Consider the following 25,550-nt stretch of genomic DNA (forward strand, 5'->3'; position numbering starts at 1 on the left):
CCTGTTTTAAGTGAATAAGACATTTATTCAGTAACAAAGCAACGGTTGCATTTATGAACAGGTCAATGAATCGACTCTCACAATTCATTTCAACCACAGATTCATTCACCAAAATAACCCACTCTAGCCGAAGAAACCACTGGACCGATGTGAATGCTACCAGGTTGGAATAATGATTAATATTCTTGTAGATTGAAGATTTTGTTGACATTAGGTTTTATAGAGTTACAAAAAAGGTAGAAAATTGTTTTAACTGCGAACTGTACTGATTTTGTGTGAACATGCTACATGCTAACACTGTCATGGCATCCAACAACTGCAACCAGCAGCAGGGCATCCAGCATGACGTTTAGTGTTTACTGTTGAGTAGAACCACGACACACACATTATCAACACACACACACACACACACACACAGAGAGAGACAGACGGAACATCAGAAACTTATCTCAGCTCCAAATTAACATCACAAACTGCCCTGAGAAGTAACACAGACTTCTTCCAGAATCATCAGTCATTTATAAGTTTTTGTAAGTTTCATTTATAGCCTTTGTAAATAGTGAAAGAAATTTATCTTTGTGTTCCTACAATGTTTAGCCTTGTAAAGGTAAAATAAATATGTATAGAGAAAACTGTATTTAAGAAGAATAATGGACATGTCTCTGTGGATGCTGCTTTAATGACAGTCTGTATATAACGGTAGGCTGGAGGATTGACGTCATATTGCTATGAAACAGTTGCTAGCTGTAGCTAAAATGCTTATAAAGAAGGTTCTGATCATTTGCAATTATATCTTTAGCTTCTTCAGTTTTACAGATAAGTCTTTCTTTAAACATGGCTACAAACAGGAACTTTAAATGCAAACCAAAGAAATCAAATCCTCTTTATCTGAATCTAACACTGATTTTCTTGCATTAGTTGTGCTATAATATTGTACAATTCTGGTTTTACAAAGCTGTTGTCTGCTGCATATGATCAGTGGTGGAAAGAGTACAGAAATATCATACTTAAGTAAAAGTACCATGACTTGCCTATAAATGTAGTGCAAGTAGAGCAAAATTATCTGTTGTATTTATTACTTAAAGTATGAGTAAAAAGCAGTCCTTTCTAAAGTACTCGAGAGTAGTAAGTATTACGCTGTAAAAAGCTGATGCATTGGCGACCATAATTCAATGTCCAGTCAGCGTCTAAAGACATTTTGATGTACAATAATGACATCAAGTGACGTTGATATTTGGTTGATTTTAGGTTATGTTATAAAAGCATCAAGCCAATATCTTAAACCAACATCACGTTGATGTCAAATACTGACCAAAATCCAACATCCGATAGCTGTCATTGTGGTAACGTCCACACAACCTCAAGCTGTAACATCTTTAGACGTTGATTTTAGGTTGGACATCCGATTTTCATTTCCAAACAAAATGCAGCGTCTCCATGACATTGGAAGACAACGTCAGTCTGATGTCGTGTTGAGGTCTTGTGCCTGCTGGGTGTTTAAGGCCATTTCGGTCATCATACAGTAAACACCCATGATCTTCTCATCAGTGACATGCATCTAAACAGTCTCTGGGTCATTGAGTATAAAGATTTTGGACAATTTTAATGCTTGCAAACAGTTTGCTGCAATTATAAATCGCCCAAGTCTTGAGGTAGATCTTTATGTTGCGATTTACTTTCTGTGTGCGATTTAACTGGACAGGAATCACAAGACTGATTTTTCATATTCCCATAGACAAGACAAAATAAAGTAGTGACTACAGGTTAAAGTAGTGGAGTAAAAGCACCGATACAGCACTGAAAATGTACTCAAGGCAACACACGTTTTTAAAACTGCTTAGTAAATTACAATTTCTGAGAAAATCTCCTCAATTACAGCAGTTTAAGTATTTGTAGTGTTACTTTACACCACTGCTTCTCACTACACAAAGTCTGTCTTGAATAAAAAGGAAATCACTTTAAACATTATTAACACATAATAATAATAATAATAATAATAATAATAATAATATCAAAATCACTTTAGACAGAATTGACACATAATAATAATATCAAAATCACTTTAGACAGTATTAACACAATTATAATATCAACACAAACAGGAAAACAGTTGTTTACTATCATCAAATCCTTCAGTTCCACTCGAGGTCTCCATGGTCCATGCCCTGGTTTGGTGGCTCCTGAAAATAGAATTATAAAAAGTCGGTGACCTGATGACCTGAACATTCTTGTATTAAGCAATGTGTTCACTTTATTAAGTAGTCAAAATCATTTCACAGGTAAAAACTGATTCAAATAATCAAATTAAAAAAGCAACGATAAAAAGGATGATGAGAAAACACTGATCCTTGTTTGAGACTTATTGAAAGACAGAAACAACATGCTAATTTATGCTAGAATCATGCTAACAACATGCTAGTTCATGCTAACAACATGCTAATTCATGCTAGAAACATACTAGTAACATAATAATTCATGCTAGAATCTTGCTAACAACTCATGCTGGACTGTCTTTAAATGGTTACACTGTTGACTGCAAGGATCTTCAACATTCTTTTTGTCAACTTGATACTTTTTCAAACTAAATAATCTACTTTTAACAGGCTTTTTCAAGCCACTATAAAGTTTGTCTTCAACCTTTATCATGTCTTTGGGAGGAAACCTATGCCTACAATAAGGGGAACATACAAACCCCACACAGAAATGTAAACTGGCCCAGCCGGAACTCGACCCAGCCAACCTCTTGCTGTGAGGCGACAGTGCTAATCACTGAGCTACCGTGCCACCTGGAGGTCATATCTTCTTCAATGGTACAAAGTTGGAGTGTAATGCTGCACAAGAATGATGCTTTGGTTGGGTGTGGCTACTTTGGCTCTCAGTTTTGTGTTACAATTTGATTTGATTCTGATTCACAAGTTCTAATTTGTATTCTTGATTGAATTCTTCAGTGTGTTAACCTGAAAATATATAAAGCTAGAAGTTAAAATGTAAGTTCCACACACGCTGTTGTTGAAAGAACACTGTATTTGTTCAGTGGTACAGTGGTGTTCCGTGGTATTGCTGCTTATTAAACTGAAATACACATTCATAAAATGTTTGACAAATTTGTTTGATTAATATCAGCTCCATTGTTTTCCCCGTTTTAAAGCACACAGTTCTTCTTGAGTCTATATCTAGGGCTTGCGAAAATACTTTTGGGCACTTTGTAGAGGCTTTTTAGATCCAAATTCGTCTGTTGTAGTGACGTCCAATCAGTTCCCAATAGATTAAAACAAATTCCTTATGTTTATTTTTCAGAAGCCATCTCACTTACGATTACACCAAATCAGCACTAAATAGTTACGAATTCTAAATAAAAGGCACAACTGTTTTATGCTAACTTTAAATTTCCATCAGCATTGATGCCTACAGGCTTTTTTTTTTAGGTTCTCGTTCTGGAGGTGCTGTCTTGCATGCCATTTGACGGTCCAGGCCAAAAAAATCTGAAAGCAAGGCTGGAGCAGTGGTTGAGGTCAAGGAGGAGCAGCCTGAAGAGGAAGAAGATGACGTTGTTGATGCAGGCGCTCTTGATGATCAAGGTCAGTGAAGTGCAGATTGCATTCTATATATTTCATCATTTCCTATATTTGAATGTATTTTAATTGTACACACAGGTGACAGTGATTATAAACCAGCTGATGAGGAGTCCAGGTCCAGACTGGCTGTCAGGCACTTTACTCCTCCTCCCTCCTGCTCTTCATCATCTAACGCATCTACCTCACGGAAACATCCTCGCAGGATAGTGGGACCTCATCGCAAATTTCTTCCAGATTCAGGTTAGGGTTAATCTAGCTTTTTGGGTCACAGAGGTATAATAAGTGAAGTTTCACACACACTAATTTCAAGAGGAGTGTGATATGATTGACAGCTGGTCCCTATCAGTAATCATTATCTTGCCAATCGGATTATTTAAAATTTAACATAAATATCCAGCCTAACTTTTCTCCCTATCTTCGCTTTGGAAGACCTCCCCCCATCCATTCATCCCTTCTCCCACTTCCACAACTCTAAGATCGGGCTACACGGTGGCTCAGTGGCTGACACTGCTACCTGACAGCATGGTTCAAGTCCTGGCTGGGCCAGTCGGCATTTCTGTGCGGAGTTTACATGTTCTCCCTGTGTTTGCGTGGGTTTCCTCCAGGTACTCCGGTTTCCTCCCACAGTCAAAGACATGTGACACAATTGAATTAAATAATAGTAACAGTCAAAGGCACTTAATACCAAGCTTCTCTAATTAAGTATGCACTGGTGTCGTTGGCGGTCAATTCCTTCAGAGCTGTCTTTATTAATCAAGGAATAGGCCAAATGATTCGGGGGGAGCTCTCGAGAACTACCTGATCTCATATCCCTCTAAATGGTCATTAACCAGACGGCAGCCCCGGGCTCATCTATCTCTGAGCTCTGGGTTCTCTTTCGGGACAGCATGCCAAACCTACTAACATGGTCAAGCATTATTTAAGTGTGAAAATGTTTAAATAGCAACTTTGATATGAGTGGGATAACCCTAAATTTTATAAACAGAGTCACCAGCAGCACCATCTGAAACCAACAATATAGAGGATCCTCGAGCTTCTGAAGAAGCAAGTTCCTTTGGATTGGAGAACAGATCTTTTTCGTTTTCCAATGGGACAGTAGTGTAAAAAGGAGTCAGCCAGTCAGATTCTGAGAACAGAGATCCTTCATTAAACACCAGCCTCGATGATCTTGAGTTCCTGCCCAAAAAAATGAGGATGACCTTCCAAACGCTTCCTTCAAAAGAAGTACAAAAAATACATGAATCGCAAGTAAGTATTGTTTTACTACTTGTTATGACTGCAGGGGAAGAGGACAAAAGTGTCGGTGAAAGAAAAGAAAATAACAAAAACAAACTAACTCCGCTTAACCTTTTTACCTAACTGAAAACCAGTCTTCAGCGTGTGCCTGGCCTAACTTACCTACTCTAACCCAACCAAACAGAAAAATACAAAGACAGCGCTCACTCCTAAACCTGGGCTATTTCTCAATTTCAAGTACGCAAAAATTGCACTTGCGTCCTTGGAAGTTCAGATTTGCAAAGTTCTTCTCGGTGGAGTTTGCATAACCTGAGGCACATCGTCAAAAACGCTCTATCTTTGTGAATAAACTGACGATTCGAGTTTAAACAACTACATTCTGCCTGATAAAACTTTTAACGCTTTATTTTGTGACACAGTAAAAGAGTATTTTTAAAACCACGTGGGTTTTCCCCTCTGCCATTAGCGTTTGCTGGTTTAGCTGCAATGCATTCTCTGAGCTTCGCAAGTTGCACAAGTCACCTCTCGAAGCATCTTTGGTGAAAAACGCAGAGCAAGTACACATCCGGGAATTTTATCTGTATTTGGCAAGATGTGAACTTTGAATTGGAACAGTTCTTTGGTGACGGTTGATGACGTTTCACAAGGACACAAGAACGCAAGTATAGACAAGAACGCATATTGAGAAACAGCCCAGGTTCGCTAGGTGTTGTAAGAATGTTAGTTGCGTGACATTTCCTCTCCAAATCCTTTGGGGCAACTGCAAAGTTTATCAACAAACGATCTCAGATGAAGAATAAAAATAATGGAAGTAAGCAAGATGGCAATGTCATCTTTGTCAACTCATACCAAAAACAAAAGAAATAACAAAAGGCAGATTAAAACAAACAACAAGGCAGGAACGCAAATGCCTCTGTACGGCGTCTCAATTGTCATCCTTTTAAAAACCTGGCGACCACTCAGATTGGCTGCAGAACCCGCCACATCACCCAAGATAATGAGGATTGACCGATACTACAGCCAATAGCAATCCAAAAGGGGTTGAACCTGTGAAATAGAGAGGATCGAGACAGAGGCTGTTTCTTAATTCCAAGAACACAGAGAACAAACTTGCGTTCTTGTGGAGACCGGTCTTGCCAGGTGTCCTCAGAAGAACAAACTTGGGAGACAGTGAGAACAGACAACACGTCCTGTGAGAAATGAGATGCTGCATTCTTCCTGATGGCCACATGACCTTCACGCGTTTTTAATGAAAATTTTTTTAAACATTACAGCACTCATACAACGATTTATTGTTTTTCCCTTTTTCAAAATCTATACTATGCATAAAAATATTATAAATACACGTTGAACAATATAAATGAAACTGATTATAATATAAGTTTCCGCAAACAAACACCCTTAATTTGTTTATTCCTTTATTAAGATGTCCATCCTAATGTTTATATTCACCGTTTCATTTAGGAAAACTATTGAGGTAAATAAGTGATATCTCTGAACTTTAATAATAAATCTGTATATAATGCTCCGCTTCCCACCTCCAGTCGCAATGACTTCTGGGACTTCCAGAGTGAGATCGGTGCTCAAGTCTCAAGTCCTCGATATCAAGAACACATCTGGGAAGTTTCACGCGTCCTCTGTTCTTGCAGTCTTGAGTATTGGAACTGAACGTTGGCAGCTGATGATGACGTTACACGAAAACACGAGGACGCAAGACCGCTGAAGAATGCATATTGAGAAACAGCCAGAGAGATTTTGAGATTTTAAAAGTATTTTATTATAAAAAAAAAATCTAACAATCAGTACAATTTCAAGTAACACCAAACAAAATGAAGCAAAAACATTTATCTTAAACCAAGTGCAAAAATGAGTTCATCATCAATGACCTCACACAAGATCCCTTTAACCCTTTTACTAAAGCAAGCTAAAAGACAGAAGATCAATCATAGCTTTAACGGACCCAGTCATCGACTTTCGCTTTACGATTTAAAGGGCTAGCATTGCACCAGACCCCCATAGGTGGTTTCGTTTGAAAGTGTAGAATCTATATTTTATGCACATATGCATAATTTTGTTTTTATTCTACTGTACAAAAGTTATTTACACTTAAATACACAGTATTTTGGATACCTTAGCTGGGTGTTTTACATTGGTTCGTTTTCATATTTTTATTCATATGACACATGTACAAGTTACATCTCAAATGAAAGCTCTTGCCAGTGCTCATACGGTTTTAGCATTCTTTTTACTGAATTATATTCACATATCAAACAGTTGCCTAATGAATCGCTGTGTTTCCATGGTGCAGAAATGAAAACAATACATTTATGATCACTAAGCAGCCCCAGATAGCACAGACAGCTGTCATCTCTTACCTTATGCTGTGTGCTTCAGGGCCATTTCTCCTCTGTTTTTGAGGTGATGTGCATAAGTAATCCTTTTATATGTCTGACGTGGTCCAAACACAGTGAATTATGTTTGATCAAACAAAAGAATAGTGAAACATGAAAACAATGATCGGTCACTGTGGCTTGTACAGCACCTCTCATCAGTTGGAATACAATAACTTTTGCATAGATTACGGTAGAGACATTATATATATACACACACATACACACATATACAGTTGAGTTCAGAATTAATAGTCCCATTTAGAATTTTTTTTCCTTTTTTATATATATTTTCCAAATGATGTTTAACAGAGCAAGGAAGTTTTCACAGTATGTCTGATAATAGTTTTTCTTCTCGAGAAAGTCTTATTTCTTTTATTTCAGCTAGAATAAAAATTGTTTTAATTTTTAAAGATCATTTTAAGTGTCTTGAAAAATATCTAGTCAAATATTATTGACTGTCATCATGGCAAAGATGAAAAAAATCAGTTATTAAAAATGAGTTATTAAAACTATTATGTTTAGAAATGTGTTGAAAAAAAAAATCTTCTCTCTGTTAAACAGAAATTGGGGAAAAAATAAACAGGGGGACTAATAATTCTGACTTCAACTGTGTGTATATGTATATATTCGTAAAATTCACACCTGATTACGGTGTTCTTGTTTCTTCTTTTTAGGAGCCGAAAGATAGATGTGGTAAGATTCAAGATGCAGAAATAATATTAAAAAAATTATTTTATTGACATTATATTTTACTAACTCTGACCAGTCTCATGAGGGCAGTTTTTTATGTGACAACAGTCTTGTGTCCACCTTTCACAGGTTTCCAAAGTGCCTGAGTTTCCATGTTCTATGGAGCGATTGCTCCATGTTTTAAATTTCTGTCCAGAGATGTCATGTTTTGATCCTCGACTAGTCTCACGTAGTCAAGTGATGCCATTTCGCAGGTCAGAGTTCACCAAGTTTGAACTGTGCACCACAGCGAACTGAGAAACTTAACACATGACCCTGCGTTTTCGGTCTGACGCATTCGCGTGTGTATAAATGGAAGTCTATGGGGAGAAAAGTCAAGTGTGAGTTCTGCGATTACACCTGTAATAACAAGAAGCACCTGCTCAATCATCAGCTGTCCCACACCAACAAAGAAGTGAAGAGTGCAAGCATTCAATGAACAAAGAAGACTTCCTGGTGTCCCACATCACCATTAAACACACTGGTTAGTGTTGTAATTATCAGGAATGTTTATACTTCATGAAGGGCTGGGCGATTTAATAGCAGACAATTTTCATGCACATTTTGTCAGTAAAGCCGGTTCTAGTAAACATCCAGCACATGTGTTCAGATTAGGGTTGGGCATCTAAGCTATAATGCCGATCCGATACGCATCTCGATACAAAGATTACGATCCGATATATTAGCGATACATTTGTGACATATTGCGATGCAACACGATACGATTCACACCCATATCACGATACGATGCGATATTTCAGCACTAACTAATTAGATCAAGTTTATGAGATGATGTGAAAGAGGATGCTGTGCCATTGAATGAGTTTGATTATTTATTAACCAAGCAAAACCAAGACTTTTTTACAAACTGGCTCTTTTCTCAGAGCCAGAGTGTCAGTTTACAGTAGAGGGCCATTTTAGAACCTATAGCACATATTATTTAAGTATTTTCAAGATAAACAGAATGTATAAGTGCAATATATATTAAAAATATATATATATATATATATATATATATATATTTGCACTCTTTCAACATAAATAAATTTAGCATTGCACAACAAGAATTGTGATTTAACTTTTCAACTATGAAAACAAGTTTTACAAAGATATATTTTGCCACTGATTATTCAAAACTTAAGGTTGTGAACTAGCAGTGTTATGCTGCGTTGAAACATCACTGTCACTGTAAACAACAGGCTAATAAAAATATAACAAACCAGCAATCTTCTTGCTGTGAGGTGGTCAAACTACCCACTGTGCCACCGTGACACCCAATTATTTTTATCATTATTATTATTAATATTATTATTATTATTATTAAATAAAAATTAACAGGAGGAGGTGTTTAAAACCTTCGTTCTCCGTGACACTAGGCTGAATATCTTTACAGATGAACAATGCAATAGCATTCGTTATTGGCGTAGAGCGAGCAGAACTGTTGCGCATGGAAAAAAAAACTTTCAATGCTTTTCTCACCACTTTTGGAGCTGGTTGAAGCAGTGCGAAAGCCGGGGATGCAGAAACACTAGAAGATGCTTTCACAACAACACCGAGGCGCCGCTTCAAGTGAGATATCAGATTAGTCATACTGCCCGCGTATTTTACAGATGCGCGGCACATTTTACAAATTGCATCTGTCCTGTCATGTCGTCCATCCTTAAATCCATAATGTTGCTTGCCATACTTTAGATTTAAAACTCAGTGGGGAATAAAATGTTTGTTTTGCTTCTCGCGCTTTCTGAGGGCGCTCCACTAGCTTCATCCACACCCGTTACACTGAGTTGTAGTGTGTGCACATCCGCAAATCCGTTGCTAAGGCTTACTTTATGTAGGTCGATTAAATTATGCGCCAAAAACAGGTTGACAACACTTGTTAATAAATAAAAAATACATTCTATATTAAAAATATAAGCTGTATCTCGAAAAAATCGATGCATCTCGCAAAAACCGATGCATCTCGATTTGCTTCCAAAATTTCATTCATCCTCTGCTGCTCAACCGATGCACTCGCATCGTGCATGACCGCGTATCGATACATATCGGTTAATCTTCCCATCCCTAGTTCAGATGCAGTAGCATTTACTACACACTACACAGAGTCATTGTACACTGATAAGCTATGCAAAACTCAAATGACAGAGATAATCATTCTGTGATAATGACAGCTGTTTGTGCCACTTCAGCTCATTAGCAGAGACTGAAAGACCTGTAATGGATGTGACAAAGGAGACGTCCAAAACATGCAGTGTTAGTGGTCCTCCAGGAACATGGTTGAGCAACACTGATTTAAAGGTATGTAAACAACCTATTCAAGGTCCTAACCTATTTCATGTTGTACATGGTTAATTTCTGTAGCTTCAGAGAATCCAATAAAGTCCAGATATTGATAAATAATGTTATAGCAGCCGGTTTAACGTTAATATATGATTGAATTGCTTTTTAACAGCAACAAAGTGATACAGTTATGAAATAGTTTGACAACAGCTTTTAAATGTTCATGGGCCAGTGACATCACCACACAGTATGTTGTTACTCCAGTCTCACTTCATAACAGTCGATTGTTTAAAATAAATCTTTCTGGAAGAGTATTTCATAGTCTTGTGTTTATTAGACATAATAAATCAATGAAAATAGTACAATATTCTTTTTATTCAACAAGGGTTAGTGGTATTTCCTGGGTTTCTTCATGGGCATTTCATCATGGGGTTTCTGTGAGAGCGCCCTCTGGCTTTTGGCAGAGATTTACTAAAGATCAGACCATGCCTCCCTGACATGATATGCATGAGAATGTATGATTTGCTCAATCGAGTTTGCAATTTTTCATTACAACTTCTCTCAGGAATTTTTCCAAACTCACTTAAAACTGCAGTTGTTAAACACCTCTTGAAGAAGAGCAACCTGGATAACACCTTATTGAGCAATTACAGGCCAATCTTAAATCTCCCTTTCATTGGCAAAATCATTGAAAAAGTTGTTTTTAACCAGGTTAACAAGTTCTTTAGCTTCAAGGGGTGTTTAGACAATTTTCAGTCTGGTTTCAGAGCACATCACTGTACGGAGAGGGCTCTTATAAAGCTTATCAATGATATACGCCTAAATACAGATTCAGGCAATAGATCACAGCATACTTCTGGATTGGCTGGAAAACTGGTTTGGGCTGTCTGGCACGGTCCTCAAATGGTTTAGATCTTACCTTGAAGGTAGAGGTTACCATGTCAGTATAGGTGACCATAGGTCGAAGTGGACACCCATGACGTGGAGTCCCACAAGGCTCGATTCTGGCACCTCTCCTGTTCAGCCTTTACATGCTCCCTCTGAGCCAAATAATGAAAAAAATAATAATAATCTACCACAGCTATGCTGATGACACTCAGATCTACCTAGCCTTACTGCCTAATGACTACAGCCCCATTGACACCCTCTACCAGTGCATTGATGAAATTAATAGTTGGATGTGCCAAAATTTACTTCAGTTAAACAAAGAGAAAACTGAAGTCATTGCATTTGGGAATAGAGATGAGTTTCTCAAGGTGAATGTGTACCTTGGCACTAAAGGTCAAACAACAAAAAAATAAGGTCAAGAATATTGGTGTGACTCTATAGTCAGATCTGAGTTTCAATAGTCATGTCAAAGCAGTTAGTAAATCAGCATACTATCATCTCAAAAACATTGCAAGAGTCAGATGCTTCGTTTCCAGTGAAGACTTAGAGAAACTTGTTCATGCTTTTATCAGCAGCAGGATGGATTACTGTAATGGACTCCTCATTGGTCTTCCTAAAAAGAAAGTCGGACAGTTACAGCTCATCCAGAACGCTGCGGCCAGGATTCTGACCAGAACCAGAAAATCGGAGCACATGACACCTGTCCTCAGGTGTTTACACCGGCTCCCAGTTACATACAGAATAGACTTTAAATGGCCTAGGACCTCAATACATTACAAATATGCTCACTGAATACAAACCTAACAGATCACTCAGATCTTTAGGATCATATAAACTAGAAATTCCAAGAGTTCAGTCAAAGCGGGGTGAATCAGCTTTCAGCCACTATGCCTCTCGCTGCTGGAATCAGCTTCCAGAAATGATCAGATGTACTCCAACAGTAGACACATTCAAATCAAGACTGAAAACACATCTGTTTAGCTGTGCCTTTACTGAATGAGCACTGAGCTACGTCCAACAAATCGCACTTTTATGTTTTTCTCTTCTTTTTCATTCTTTTATATCACATTTTACCTGTTTTTTTTTTTTTTAAATCATTTTTATTATTTGTCTTCATTTTTCTTATACTTGTTTCTTTTATTCTTGTTTATGTAAAGCACTTTAATTTGCCACTGTGTATGAAATGTGCTATATAAATAAACTTGCCTTGCCTTACAATTAATGAAACAGGGCTGTTCAGTATTTGATTCTGATCAACATTTTGAGGTCTGCAATTTATTTTCATGGAAGCAAACAGCTAAAGTAGTTCCAGGCAGGCATTATACTGAATGGTTTCAATTGTTTCATAGACCACAAATGGCAAAAATCTAATCACAGTAAAACTATAGGCTTTTTCTGAGCTAGCTAAGAATCTGGTCCCACACACAGCAGTAGTTTAAATACAACAATGTCTCTAGGTGTGGTAACTGTAGTACAAGTGGGATAAATGACTCTGATCAATTAAAGTTGCAGTATTTTTCTAACAATTTAATGCCTGTCATCAATTATTCCTCAGTTAAATTGGTGGAATGTTTTCTGATCATGTCTGTTCATCTTTACCCAGAAACGCCCTTCTCCTGTAAAATGTGCCACTTCACGATGTGACACAGGAAGAACCTGCGGCTACATGTGCAGTGTCGCCACCCTGAGACTTTTAAAGAGTGAAGTGGAACACATCCAGATGAGCCGACCCGGCGACAGCAGACACCTGTTTTCACCCTGGAGCAGATTGAGGAGCTGAGGTTACAGCATGAAAACCAGGAATTTCAAGGGACCATTGTGAGTACATAGATGTGCATCTTGTATGTAATGGGCAGAAAAATTCTAGTATATTCTGCTGCGTAAAACATATGCTGGATAAGTTGGCGGTTGATTCCGCTGTGGCAACCTTTTTTAATAAAGGGACAAAGCCAAAAAGAAAATGAATGAATGAATGAATAAATAACCTGGCAAATGACCATGTAATTAGTGATATAAACAATGACTTGCCATGTATTAAAGGATTTTAAATGCACTTTATGAAGCCAAAGAACCACTAATTATTGCATTCAAAATCATTTAATAAACAGCAAACCATCGATTATTTGATATTGATTTGTTTTTAAACCTAAAGGTAACAGTGGACCCTCTTACTCTCTAAACCATGGAGTCCATAGGGAACAAATCTGTATCCCAAGATGCACTGAGCAACACTACCATCATTTACGAGCAAGGTCAGTAGAAACGTTATCAGTTGTCGATCAGTAATTATATATCTAAAATGTGTGTATTTTTAAAAATTCATCTACACATATTACACCATTCACATTGTGATAATAATATTCAGATTGCTCATTTAAATAAATGTTTACCTTCTCTAATAGCCCAGAACTCAGACCTCTCACCTTAAAATGCTTTAGATCTGCTGCTGTACACGAAAAACAACAGAGAACTACAGGTATTGTGTGGCACATTGGTATTTTGTATTGGAATAAGTCATAATTCTATTGAAATATAAACTGCAGGGTTCCCATGCTTCTTGAAAGTACTTGAATTTCAGACATATGAATACAAAGCCTGGAATGTACTTGCAAACAAACATAGGTCCTTAAAAGTGCATGAATTTTAAGTATCAATAGTAGATAGACGATGCCATCATTCATTGCCAATGGCGATAGACATCACAATGCTGAGCCGACATCACAATCTTCTACCTTGCCTTGTCGCAGCAGCAACCCGCTTGCGAAAAATACACACGCCCTGTTTACACTAATACGTCTTAGTTTAAAATGGCATTTCAGAACAAAACAATCCACGTTCACACTGGCATTTCACCTAGCATTTCTGAAAAGATCTCTTTCCACACTACACCACTGAAAACGCACATCATGTGACTACACACACACACTCTCTCATGCACTCTAGCATACTCACACATCTAAGCTCCAGGCAGTCAGCAAGTGCTTTGAGCACAAAACCCCAGGGAGCAGTGCACGTCGGACAGTATATCAAGGATGTACCGCTGGATCACGTCTCACTATAGTTATTAAATTATAGTTATTATTAGTAATCTTTAATCAAACTTGTCTCTATCTTAGGACTCTTTGTTCTTTTGAATCTATCAATCAATCTTTCACTTTCAGGTTTGTCGATGCCATTATAACGACACAGATCTCTCTGCCTATTCATGCCAGAGTCCTGCGGAAAAAGTTATTGACAGGTGGTATTTTGTGTGCAACTTATCTTTATTTATATATATTATTTTTATGGGTAAAACAAAGACCATGCGGGTCAGGTAGTTGAAACGGTAGGCTACAAATAATTAATTTGTTATGAATTAATTCATTATTCATTAATAATTAATTCACCACTGGTGACGATGCCATCATCCATTGCGATGTTTCACATTAGACATTGTGCTTTGCCAAATGGTTGACATCGCCCAACCCTAATTTAAAGTCGATGGTGTTATTTTAACAATTACTGCTTTCAAAAAACTGAGTGGAAAGAAAATAAGAAATTCATCTTTTACAAATGACAAATAATGAAATTTATCTATACTTCAGGTACCACATTTGAATATTACCAGTACTGAATTCTACTAGGTGTATTAAAGTTTTTTAAAGTTGTTTAAAACAGTCAACATGTTTTAAAATGACACATTCAAAACATCATAATTATTACATTTTAATGAACATTAAGTGTTAGTGAAATGTTAAGTACAAGAAGGATTTTCGTGGCACTATGTATGCTGGGGTCTGAATTGCAAAGATGCCCGACTTAAAATAATTAATGGTTTAAAAGTCCTTGAATTTGGTGTCCATCAAAGACTGGGACACTAATGACATCTGACATTAGGCCATACGGAAATTCACTTCAGTGCATCTTCAATTCTATACTTCTATTACAATGTAGATTGTGTCAAAGCAGCTTAACATAGAAGTTCTAGTAAATTGAAACTGTGTCAGTCCAGTTTTCAGAGTTTTAGTTCAGTTCAGTGTGGTTTAATTTTCACTGCTGAAAGTCCAAACAGTAAAGAGCAAATCCATCAATGTGCAGCTCCACAAATCCTGAACCATGCAAGCCAGTGGCGACAGCGAAAAGGAACAAACTTCAACAATTGACGAAAGTAAAAGAAAAAACCTTAAGAAACCAGGCCCAGTTTAAATTTTCATGCTGTAAGAGGCTAAATTATCAGATGCATTTGTTTATAATACAAAACATGCTTTTTCACCCAAGAAGGTCCATACTGACTACAAAGGCAGATACTGATAAGATCAGGGCCTGTTGTGTGGACTTTGGGGGTTTTATGGTGTGGTCACATGTTGATTGGTCAGTTTGAATGTCTCAGCATTGGTGGTCACATGGTCAAGAAAGATACAAAAAAGGTGGTAAACTCTGGCTCTGTCTCTTTTTCCTGCCTCTCTTTTCCTGGCCTGGTTCTCTCCTGCTCTGCTCCTCTCCTCCTCTGGAGTCTATCTTCTCTGACTCTACTGCTATCAGGCTTTTGGGCCTGCTCTCTTTGTCTCTCTCTCCCTCCCTCTGTGTCTCTCCTTCTACCTCTGGTAACTTTAATTTTACATTTAAGCTGGGTACAATTTATACCATATGTTTTATCATTTCATATTTTATCATTTTATACAGTATTTTGTTATTAATTCAGTTGTAACCATAGAGAATTATTGTTATTAAATCATTTCATTTTCAAGCATTTGTGAATTACTTTTGATTTAACATCAACACTTAATTGTTCCATATAGCAATACAATACAATCACATAATATCAACGCTCTCCCACATTTATAGCTATTAATACTGCCCTTATTTCCGTTTTTGGTATAAGATTGCAGAAGAATGGTTTGACTAGAAATGTACAGTTTTTTACCATCATGCTGATCACTTTTTAGTCATTCGGCAGAACTACAGTTCGAACCGCTGTGGTTTAAAGACCGTTCTTACAGATGGTGCCGAAACCCGGGACCCTTTGCAGTGAGTTTTTCTGAAATTTACTTTAGCCGGTCTTAGCTGGATTTTAACAGCTGACCTGGTGAATGGATTAAAATTGGCCTTCTAACCACAAGAGTGGGTAAGTCTACTTTTATTGTTTCTCCATTTGCTTAAATTGCATGAAACAGAATTTACAAGACTGTAATTTGTTTCAATAGTTCAATTTGGTAAATTTCAGATTACCTCCTCAAGGATGGAAGGGTTCATTTCTAAAGAAAGTGATGTATTCTTTGCTTTATGGACCAAAAAAGTTGAACCTACATTGTGCAAACTTAACAAAGAGGGACTTGAATTAACAAACTCAGTCTCTACATTATTTGCATGGTGGGATATAATTGGCAAAAATGGAAAGAAATCAAAACGTGGTGATATAATTGAAGCACTAAATTACATGTGTTACTCAAAACTGCGCAATGTAATGTCAGAAATACCTTCAATTATAAAGGCTAGATGTGAAGAATTTGATGATGTTCAAAAATCAGAGGCAGAAAAGTCAGAGGCAAAAATTCTAGATCTCAAGTTACAGCTTGATAATTTACTAGCTGAACAGTTAGCCCTGGCTGAAAAATGCAAAAGTCAAAAAGACACCATTGCAAATTTAAAAGCTATGCTAAAAACTCCCAAAATGCTTAACAGTGATGGGATTAAAAAGCATGTTCACTTCTCAGATGAAGTTACTTGTAATGAATCTGAAATGATTTGTTCAGAGGCCGTAGCTAAAAAGAGTTTGCCCGTTTCAGTAATTAAGGTGATGCCACACCATAGCGCAGCAAAGACGCATGGTGTAGAAGCATTAGAGAGTCTTAAAAACCCTCAAACCTCAGATGATCACAGCAATCAACCCTCAGGCAAACAAAACAGGCTTTGTATGACCTGTAAAAAGTTTGGTCACAGAGAGGAACAATGTTGGACATCAGGACAGGGAAGACCTCCACCTTATTTTCTGAGAAAACGGAAATCACTAAAGAGCAAAAATCAGTGGTCTTCACGTAACAAAAACTTATCTGCTAATAACACACTTAGTGAACTAACTGCATTGTTAATACAAGGCCTGCAACTGTTAACTTCCTTTGCTAGCGGCTTAGCAGCCTAATAGCAATAAAAGTTAATAATTGCTGATCCTGTTTGCATTTCCAAATTTGTTATATTTGTGTTATTCACATTTTCATTTCCATAGAACACAATGGTATTGTGTGATACTACACGTACACATAGACTGAGTAATTCCTTAAAACATGATTTTCTCACTATAGGTGTAAAAACACTCAGGTCTGAGGTTTTAGAAGCCACAGATGCATTCTAGACCGCATGTCACGTAAAGAAGGAATTAACTGTATGCTAAAATTTATTAATTTTAAGGTACTTGTGTTCATTTGTTGGATGAGTTTCATCTCCTAAAAGTGGTAAACTGTGCTATCCTCAATATAGCTGCAGTTTAAACTACAAACAGGAGTATAGAGTTGCCTTGTGGCTCCAGTGTAATAACTGCAGTAACAATGAAAATGTTTTCTTACAGGATTCAACCTTGAACATTGCACTTTATCATGCTTCTTTAAAATAAAACATTAATTTGGAAGTTTTTTGAGCCAGATCACATTCACATCTCATGCTCAAATTCCATGCTGGCTCTCGATACAACAGGACTAAATTTTACACACTACCGTAAAACTTCCACCTTTTGTTAGGAGCATGTTTACACAAACACATAGCCTCACAGCTGGAACACTGCCACACAGAGAACAATGTTTCAAATCTTCACACACATATAGTCAAATTCACTATTTTGTCTAACAAGCTTAATATAGATTTTACATGTTATTTAAGTCTTTTCAGTCAGACTTTATTTTAACTATAGATTTTTCATCTTGTGTTGTTATTTTGGTTTCTTTTGATTTTTAACCAGTTACTTATTTTTTGTTTAAACAAAGTTATATCAAAATGTAAATTGTGATTCTAAATCCAAAATGCTGAATTGTTGTTGCTTTTGTAACACTTTTGACATCTCTACAACAAATATTATTTGTGTTTACTTGTATTTAATCCATTTAAATGCAGTTGTGATTGTCTTTGAATATTGATTCGTTTATTTCACTGTATTTGGTTACACTGAATATTTTGCTGAAACTCTTAACTAGCTATTGTTGATTTTGTTGTAAAGCAATTATTTTGATGTTTCCAGATATTGTGTAAAGAGCTTGTTTGCTTTTATTTTGTCTTAATCTTGACCATATTTTAATTACATTAATTTAAGGACATTTTTGCTTGAGGAGAACTCAAACTGACCACATCAATCCTTTGATCAATGACAAATGCTGTGTGTTTGCTTCTGCTGTTTGTTGTGCCATTTGCTGTTTTCCAATACAGGATCCATGGAGAAAAGGTTCAAGTCTTGTGATCAACTTCAAAAGAAGAGCAGGGGTTCCCTGCATTCCTCAGCACCTATTCTTGTGGGGGTATGAAGGACAATTTGCATATAAGCAGTGCAACACCATTTGATTAAAGCCTCTCACACAGGGCTGGAGGACAACAAAGACTGACCATTCTAATTCCTACAACCAGCCTGGACAGGAAGTCCGAAGATGACAGCAGCACACATCACAATGCATATTTTCATCATTAATGTCACCTTTTTGCCTCTTTATGTGTCACAACGGTGCCAGGGGAGGATTGTAAGAGGCTAAATTATCAGATGCATTTGTTTATAATACAAAACATGCTTTTTCACCCAAGAAGGTCCATACTGACTACAAAGGCAGATACTGATAAGATCAGGGCCTGTTGTGTGGACTTTGGGGGTTTTATGGTGTGGTCACATGTTGATTGGTCAGTTTGAATGTCTCAGCATTGGTGGTCACATGGTCAAGAAAGATACAAAAAAGGTGGTAAACTCTGGCTCTGTCTCTTTTTCCTGCCTCTCTTTTCCTGGCCTGGTTCTCTCCTGCTCTGCTCCTCTCCTCCTCTGGAGTCTATCTTCTCTGACTCTACTGCTATCAGGCTTTTGGGCCTGCTCTCTTTGTCTCTCTCTCCCTCCCTCTGTGTCTCTCCTTCTACCTCTGGTAACTTTAATTTTACATTTAAGCTGGGTACAATTTATACCATATGTTTTATCATTTCATATTTTATCATTTTATACAGTATTTTGTTATTAATTCAGTTGTAACCATAGAGAATTATTGTTATTAAATCATTTCATTTTCAAGCATTTGTGAATTACTTTTGATTTAACATCAACACTTAATTGTTCCATATAGCAATACAATACAATCACATAATATCAACGCTCTCCCACATTTATAGCTATTAATACTGCCCTTATTTCCGTTTTTGGTATAAGATTGCAGAAGAATGGTTTGACTAGAAATGTACAGTTTTTTACCATCATGCTGATCACTTTTTAGTCATTCGGCAGAACTACAGTTCGAACCGCTGTGGTTTAAAGACCGTTCTTACAGTGCCATGATTGGCGATTATAATGTACATTATTGTTTATTCCTAATGTAATTATATTATATTAAAATAGTAAGTATTAAAATTTAATTATATCTGGTCTCTGGAGAGTGTTTTTAGAATGGCAGTGCATTTTAGCTTAATGCTTTCATCTTGTGATCAGGGCTGTGTTTGCTTTTAGGTTGCATGGAGAACAAAAGGGTCAGCAAAGGCTTGTGGCCAAATGGAATAATGTTATTGTTTTATGCAAATACAGCAAACACATTCTGAGCATCTTATTATCACTGAGGTGAGATTTCTCTGCTCTCTGTCAGGACATTTGAATATGAAAAGGTTTGAGCCATCAGGAGGTCTAAGGGCTGATTTAAAGTTAAAATCTTAGAATTTCTTTTATATTTAGTCCGTTTTGAGATTAAATTAAAGTATAGTGGATATTTTACACTGTAAACCCTAATGCTGTAACTAATTAATTGAAAAGCAGAGTTTTCATTAGAGCTTTTTTGCAATCAAATCATTCTGTTCTGCTCACCTATATTTTTCACATGCAAATGCCTTTAAACAGACTGTTGTTATTAATCCAATTTAAAAGTTTACAATTGTTTTTAAATCTTAAACCATTTTTTCCTGTTTTCCTTTTTTCCATTTTTCTCTTTTTTATAAAACAGTAGATTTAAAAACAATGATAGTTTTTGATTTAAACTTTTAGGATCTAATTTATAACTCTCCACTGAGTCCCAGAATATAATTTGGATGATGTTATTCCAATTTTAAGCTTCATCTCTTGCTGCCTAGCAGACAAAGAGATTTCAGAGCAAGGGATGGCATTTATCTATACTGCTGCTATCATGTCCCTGATAATCAAAGTGGTTTTGTCTAATTCTCAACCCCACCGGATAACGCATTCCGGTCTAACATTTTTGAGCATTTCCGACTCATTCTATCAATGTGTTTATATAGGGTGCGTCCAGCTTTCCCTCAACATTTCTAATAGGTAAAGAAGAATTGACTTACCACAGCAGCTGAAGATAGAATAGAAGATCCAAACCTCTTGGTTGATATAAATCCATTTTGTGCTGGAAAGACGTAACTCGCCTGAGTTGGGAGATCACGGAGATGGGTCACCATTTTGTAGGATCCTGCCAGTTGGTCCAATGACGGTATCCAATGGTGGATGAAGGTTCACTGCATGTTCAGTCTTTCCAGTGCACAATGTTGATTTATATTAAACTTAACTCATATCTGACTCCAATTTTAGTATGAGATGGTTTAGAATATTAATATGTTTATCCTCGTTTTATCTGACTCCAATTATAAAACATTGAGAAGATTATTTTGTTTCCTTTCACATTATTTTAGATTATGATTGAATATTCTTTTGATTTGTTATTATACCTTATTTTCATTTACTCAGATTCCGATAGCATCTCGAGTCTTGCACCGGCCGGGTATACAATCTCTTAATACAAGCTTGTCAGTCTTGGTCATTAAACAGAGGCGATTAACCACTCTCCTAAAAAGGCAGAACACTACTTACTCAATTTAGGAGATTTTTATGTGGTCCCCATGGATCTGTTATCTACTTAATCAAGACAAAGTATTTTAATAATAATCGCGCAGGATTATACTATTGTAGATGAAGGCCTAAATATCCACATTTAAAGTAGTTTCAACAATATTTTGTTGTTCTAAATAGTTGGCCTTTTACAGTCCAAGTATACATGAAATAATGCCAATTTGCTAGTCGGATCTCTAACAACATTGTTTAGCGTGCCACGCTGCTCCGTCTAACATGTTTTAGTCCGTTACTAACCTGTACAGTGGCTTGTAGTGCTATGGACAACAACATTTATCAGTGATAATAACACGAGGTTTGAATAGTTCAAAACATAACAATTTATTAGTCAGGTAAATGTATTATGCCAATTTAATCAGTCAATTCATAAACGATCAATACAAAACATCAAATTATCAAAGATAAATCCAAGATTAAAAGATGCATTCCTGACTTTTTACATAACGTGTAAATTTTACATAACGTGGAGCCTAAGCTCCACGTTATGGGCTGATCTGGGTAGGCAGAATCGCGCCGAGTCCTTCTTAGGCCTTACCTTAAATAATCCAAGAATTCCCTCAAGGAAGGGGGTGTGAATGTATAACAAAAGGCATTCACACTTAGTGTCACACCCCTCACAGTGGATCAAAAGATGCCTGAAGTTATATATTTATTGTTCTGATTATGTCTATTTCTGAGAGAATGAGACCATTGTACCAATCGCACTGAGACATTTCAAATGATATCAAACATGATAGTTAAAGTCAGTTTGGTTAATTCTAGAACATTCAAACATTGAAATGACCATATGTGTGAGTTGGGGGGATGAAGCAGACTCAGATGCAAATGCAGCAGGAACTGGTTTTTCCCGCATTCCCCTTGCTGAGTTGTGAAGTTACCAGTCTCTGTTTTCAGCTCATGTTTTGAATTGTCAAAGACATCAGAATATTTGCAATATTTCAATTCTTACAATGCTGAGCTGCAGTCTAGGCGCCGGAGACTGGAGAACACGTTCATTGTGAAGAAGCTGCAGGAAGGAAAGTCAAACAAACTAACATAAGTGCAGATGCTGTTCAAATTATAATGTCTTTTGGGAAGTGTTCCCGGCTCCAGTTGTCCTAAATAATGCAGAGTAAAAATCCTTTAGAGGATTTGGATTTCAAAAGCATTTGTGTTTGATGTGTATGCTAATGCACAGAGATGTGTCTTTAATCTAGTTTTAAACTGACAGAAAGATCTACCGCCTACAGTTGACTTTGATATTCTGGGAATAATCAAGTGTCCAGAATTAATTGAGCATAGTGGGTGTGAGGGGCTATAATACACCAGGAGCTCCCCCAAATACTGGCGAGCTAAGCTGTTCAGGGCTTTGTAGGTAGTCAATAAAATTTGTAAAAAAGTAAGATTCACAAATGATTATTTTTCCATAGCGAATGATCAGTTTAATCTCTGTTCTCAGGTGGCGGTGCTGAAAACAGATGATAAAGCTCTGGAGACAGGGTCGTGGTCCTGATCTGGCTCTGGGAGTGAAGGCTAATCCTTACAGCCTCAAAAGATTGTAACCTTCCATGTGTCAGAAAATGGAGACACTCTGGTGCAGGAGGCATTCGAGATGGCTGTGGAGCAAGAGGAGACTGCTGTGGCACAGGAAGTGGAACAGGAAGTGGCACAGATAGGCATTGGTGCATATGAAGGTGCTGATTTCAGTGTGGTGGAGCAGATCTCTGAGGAGACAACACACAGGTACTACTACTGAATGTCAAAAACAGACAATAGGTGCATTTTCCATTACAAATGTGTGTAAACTGCGATATTGTGTTGATTAAATATTATTGTGAAGTGTTATGAGACTTAAACTCATTTTCTCACAATAAATAATGCCAACAATCACACAGTGACACAAAGGTGGTTTTATCTGGAAGGGTATAGTGTGTGTGATTTCACAGAGGGCTTGTGGATTCAGAATATCAAGATGAACACAAAAACTAAAAAAGTTGTGCAAATGCATCTTGTAAAATCTATTTTTCCATTAATAAGAGATCCATTTCTTTAAAAAGTGGATTTTGTTTACACCATGTGACCTGTAGATGCAACAATAAAATTAAAAAATGCATTTAATGTACATTTTATTTGCTAAATATTTTATAGTATTTTGCACAATTTGAAAGGTTATGATATTTCCTAATCACCAATGTGAGGTATTTATGTCAAAAATTTGTGTGTTTGTTTGTCTGTGTGTGTTTGACAGCAGTTTAGAGGAGCCCTCAGCAGAGCCTCAGGTGATGGAAGTGAGTACTGAGCCCTTGTCCATCTCTACACCTCTCAAAGAAAATAAAGAGAAGTTTTACGTGAGCTCAGGCTTGACAGACGGAGTCCTGCAGCAGGTGGAGGTGAGACTGGGTTTTGTAAGAATTCAGATAGAATAACCAATAGCCCTAATGGAAAGTTAAATTGATTAAATCCTCTTTCTGCAGCTCAGCAGTGAAGCTCCAGCATCTCCTCCGCTGTCTTCATTACCCCATTCTCAACAGCTGAACTCCAAGCGCTTCTCATGTCGCATCTGCATGGAGGCTTTCCATGGCCGATCGAACATGGAGAACCACAAGAGGGCGCACATCGACCCCAAAACATTCAAATGCCCCGACTGTGATTTTGCAGCACCTTCTTAGCCAGAAGTCAAGGTGTTTTGGGTTGAGCTTTTCATTTTTTATGCTGCTTTTTTTCAGATACTGCTTTTCTTGTAATGTGTAATGTGGCTGTTTGTAAAGGATTTGCTAGTTTTAAAGAACATAATGCATCATAAATATACACTCACAGGCCACTTTATTATGTACACCTGTCCAACTGCTCATTAACATTAAATTTCAGTTCAGACAATCACATGGCAGCAACTTAATGTTTTTAGGCACGAAGACATGGTCAAGACAATCTGCTGCAGTTCAAACCGAGCATTAGAATCGGATAGAAAGGAAACTTCTGATCAAATGGGATTAAGTTAACAAAGAATGGTCAGAAAAAGAGAAAATCTCAAGTGAGCGGCAGTTATTTGGGCACAAATGCCTTGTTGATGCCAGAGGTCAGAGGAGAATGGCCAGACTGGTTCCAGCTGATAGAATGGCAAAAGTAAGTCAAATAACTACTCGTTACAACCGAGGTATGCAGAAGAGCATCTCTAAATGCACAACACGTCAAACCTTGAGCACATGGGCTACAGCAGCAGCAGAAGACCACACCGGGTGTCACTCCTGTCAGCTAAACACAGGAAACTGAGGCTACAATTCATAGAGGCTCATCAAAGTTGGACAATACAAGACAGGAAAAAATTGCCTCGTCTGATAAGTCTCAATTTCTGCTGCAACATTTTAAAGGTAGGGTCAGAATGGATCCATCCTGCCTTGTATCACTGGTTCAGGCTGTAGGTGGTGGTTTTGGTTTAATGCTGTGGGGGATATTTTCCTGGCACACTTTGGGTTCATTAGTATCAATTGAGCATTGTGTCGATGCCACAGCCAACCTGAGTATTGTTGCTGACCATGTCCATCCCCTTATGAACACAGTGTACTTATTTTCTGATGGCTACTTCCAGCAGGATAAAGCACCATGTCATGAAGCGTGGATCATCTCAGACTGGTTTCTTGAACATGACAATGAGTTCACTGTACTTAAATGGCCTCTACAGTCACCAGCTCTCAATCCAATAGAGCACATTTGGGATGTTGTGGAACAGGAGATTCACATCATGGATTGGCAGCCAATAAATCTGCCGCAACTGCGTGATGCTGTCATATCAATATAAACTCAAATCTCTAAGGAATATTTTCAGTCCCTTGTTGAATCTATGCCATAAAGGATTAGGGCAGTTTTAAATGCATTCTGAGTCCAACCTGGTACTAGTAAGGTTTACCTAATAAAGTGGCCGGTGAGCACTTAAAGTAAAAACAATTCTGCCAAAAAAATTTACTCATTATTTACTCGAGTAGTTCATACATTTTAGTTTCTTTCTTCTTTTAAACCCTAAACATTATATTTTAAAGGCTACTGGAAACCTGTAACCATTTACTTTTACAGTATTTGTTTTTCCTACTATGGAGGTCAATGTTTACAGGTTTCCTGCTTTCTTCAAAATGTGGTAAACTATCCCTATAAGGAGCTTTCAAAGATGATATTCAGATTTCAGAAAATAATACCCTCTCTGAATGTAGCTATTAAAGAGACAGGATCCTTAAATTATTTGTTTCAGACACTGAGAAAAGATTCAGAATCTGTTTCAAATGGGTGTAAATCATTTGACTTCCAAAACAAAATGAAGGCACTTCAATATAACATTGTGTTTAAAAAAGCGCACAGACTGACAAAACGTGAGTGTAGGGGAAGTAGCTTTGTATTAAAGTCTCTGCCTGTGTATAATAAATATAAATGTGTACATAT

General features: G+C 37.2%; 1 protein-coding gene across 3 annotated transcripts; it reads left to right on the forward strand.

The window, feature by feature from the left end:
* Positions 1 to 79: 79 nt before the first annotated feature.
* Positions 80 to 25,550, forward strand: LOC147835586 (uncharacterized). Of its 3 annotated transcripts, XM_087264783.1 has the most exons (14): positions 80 to 163; positions 3,426 to 3,578; positions 3,654 to 3,815; positions 4,561 to 4,823; positions 7,879 to 7,897; positions 8,024 to 8,417; positions 10,120 to 10,228; positions 12,702 to 12,916; positions 13,251 to 13,350; positions 13,501 to 13,574; positions 14,260 to 14,336; positions 22,582 to 22,865; positions 23,371 to 23,512; positions 23,597 to 25,550. In XM_087264783.1, exons 12-14 carry the CDS (start codon positions 22,735 to 22,737, stop codon positions 23,789 to 23,791), a joined length of 468 nt encoding a protein of 155 aa, XP_087120909.1. In that variant the 5' UTR covers positions 80 to 163; positions 3,426 to 3,578; positions 3,654 to 3,815; positions 4,561 to 4,823; positions 7,879 to 7,897; positions 8,024 to 8,417; positions 10,120 to 10,228; positions 12,702 to 12,916; positions 13,251 to 13,350; positions 13,501 to 13,574; positions 14,260 to 14,336; positions 22,582 to 22,734; the 3' UTR covers positions 23,792 to 25,550. The 3 variants fall into 3 exon arrangements, with proteins under 3 accessions (XP_087120909.1, XP_087120910.1, XP_087120908.1); XM_087264784.1 differs by lacking the exon at positions 14,260 to 14,336; XM_087264782.1 differs by lacking the exons at positions 13,501 to 13,574; positions 14,260 to 14,336.

The sequence above is a fragment of the Danio rerio genome, chromosome 8 (assembly GCF_052040795.2).
Source record: "Danio rerio strain M-AB ecotype USA chromosome 8, GRCz13ab, whole genome shotgun sequence".
Taxonomy (NCBI): domain Eukaryota; kingdom Metazoa; phylum Chordata; class Actinopteri; order Cypriniformes; family Danionidae; genus Danio; species Danio rerio.

Excerpts from the sequence above, each read along its gene's own strand:
- LOC147835586 (XM_087264783.1), top strand. The coding sequence starts at position 22,735 with ATGGCTGTGGAGCAAGAGGAGACTGCTGTGGCACAGGAAGTGGAACAG. Across the intron at positions 22,866-23,370 it reads TCTGAGGAGACAACACACAG|CAGTTTAGAGGAGCCCTCAG; the intron begins GTACTACTACTG and ends TGTGTTTGACAG. Across the intron at positions 23,513-23,596 it reads GAGTCCTGCAGCAGGTGGAG|CTCAGCAGTGAAGCTCCAGC; the intron begins GTGAGACTGGGT and ends CTCTTTCTGCAG.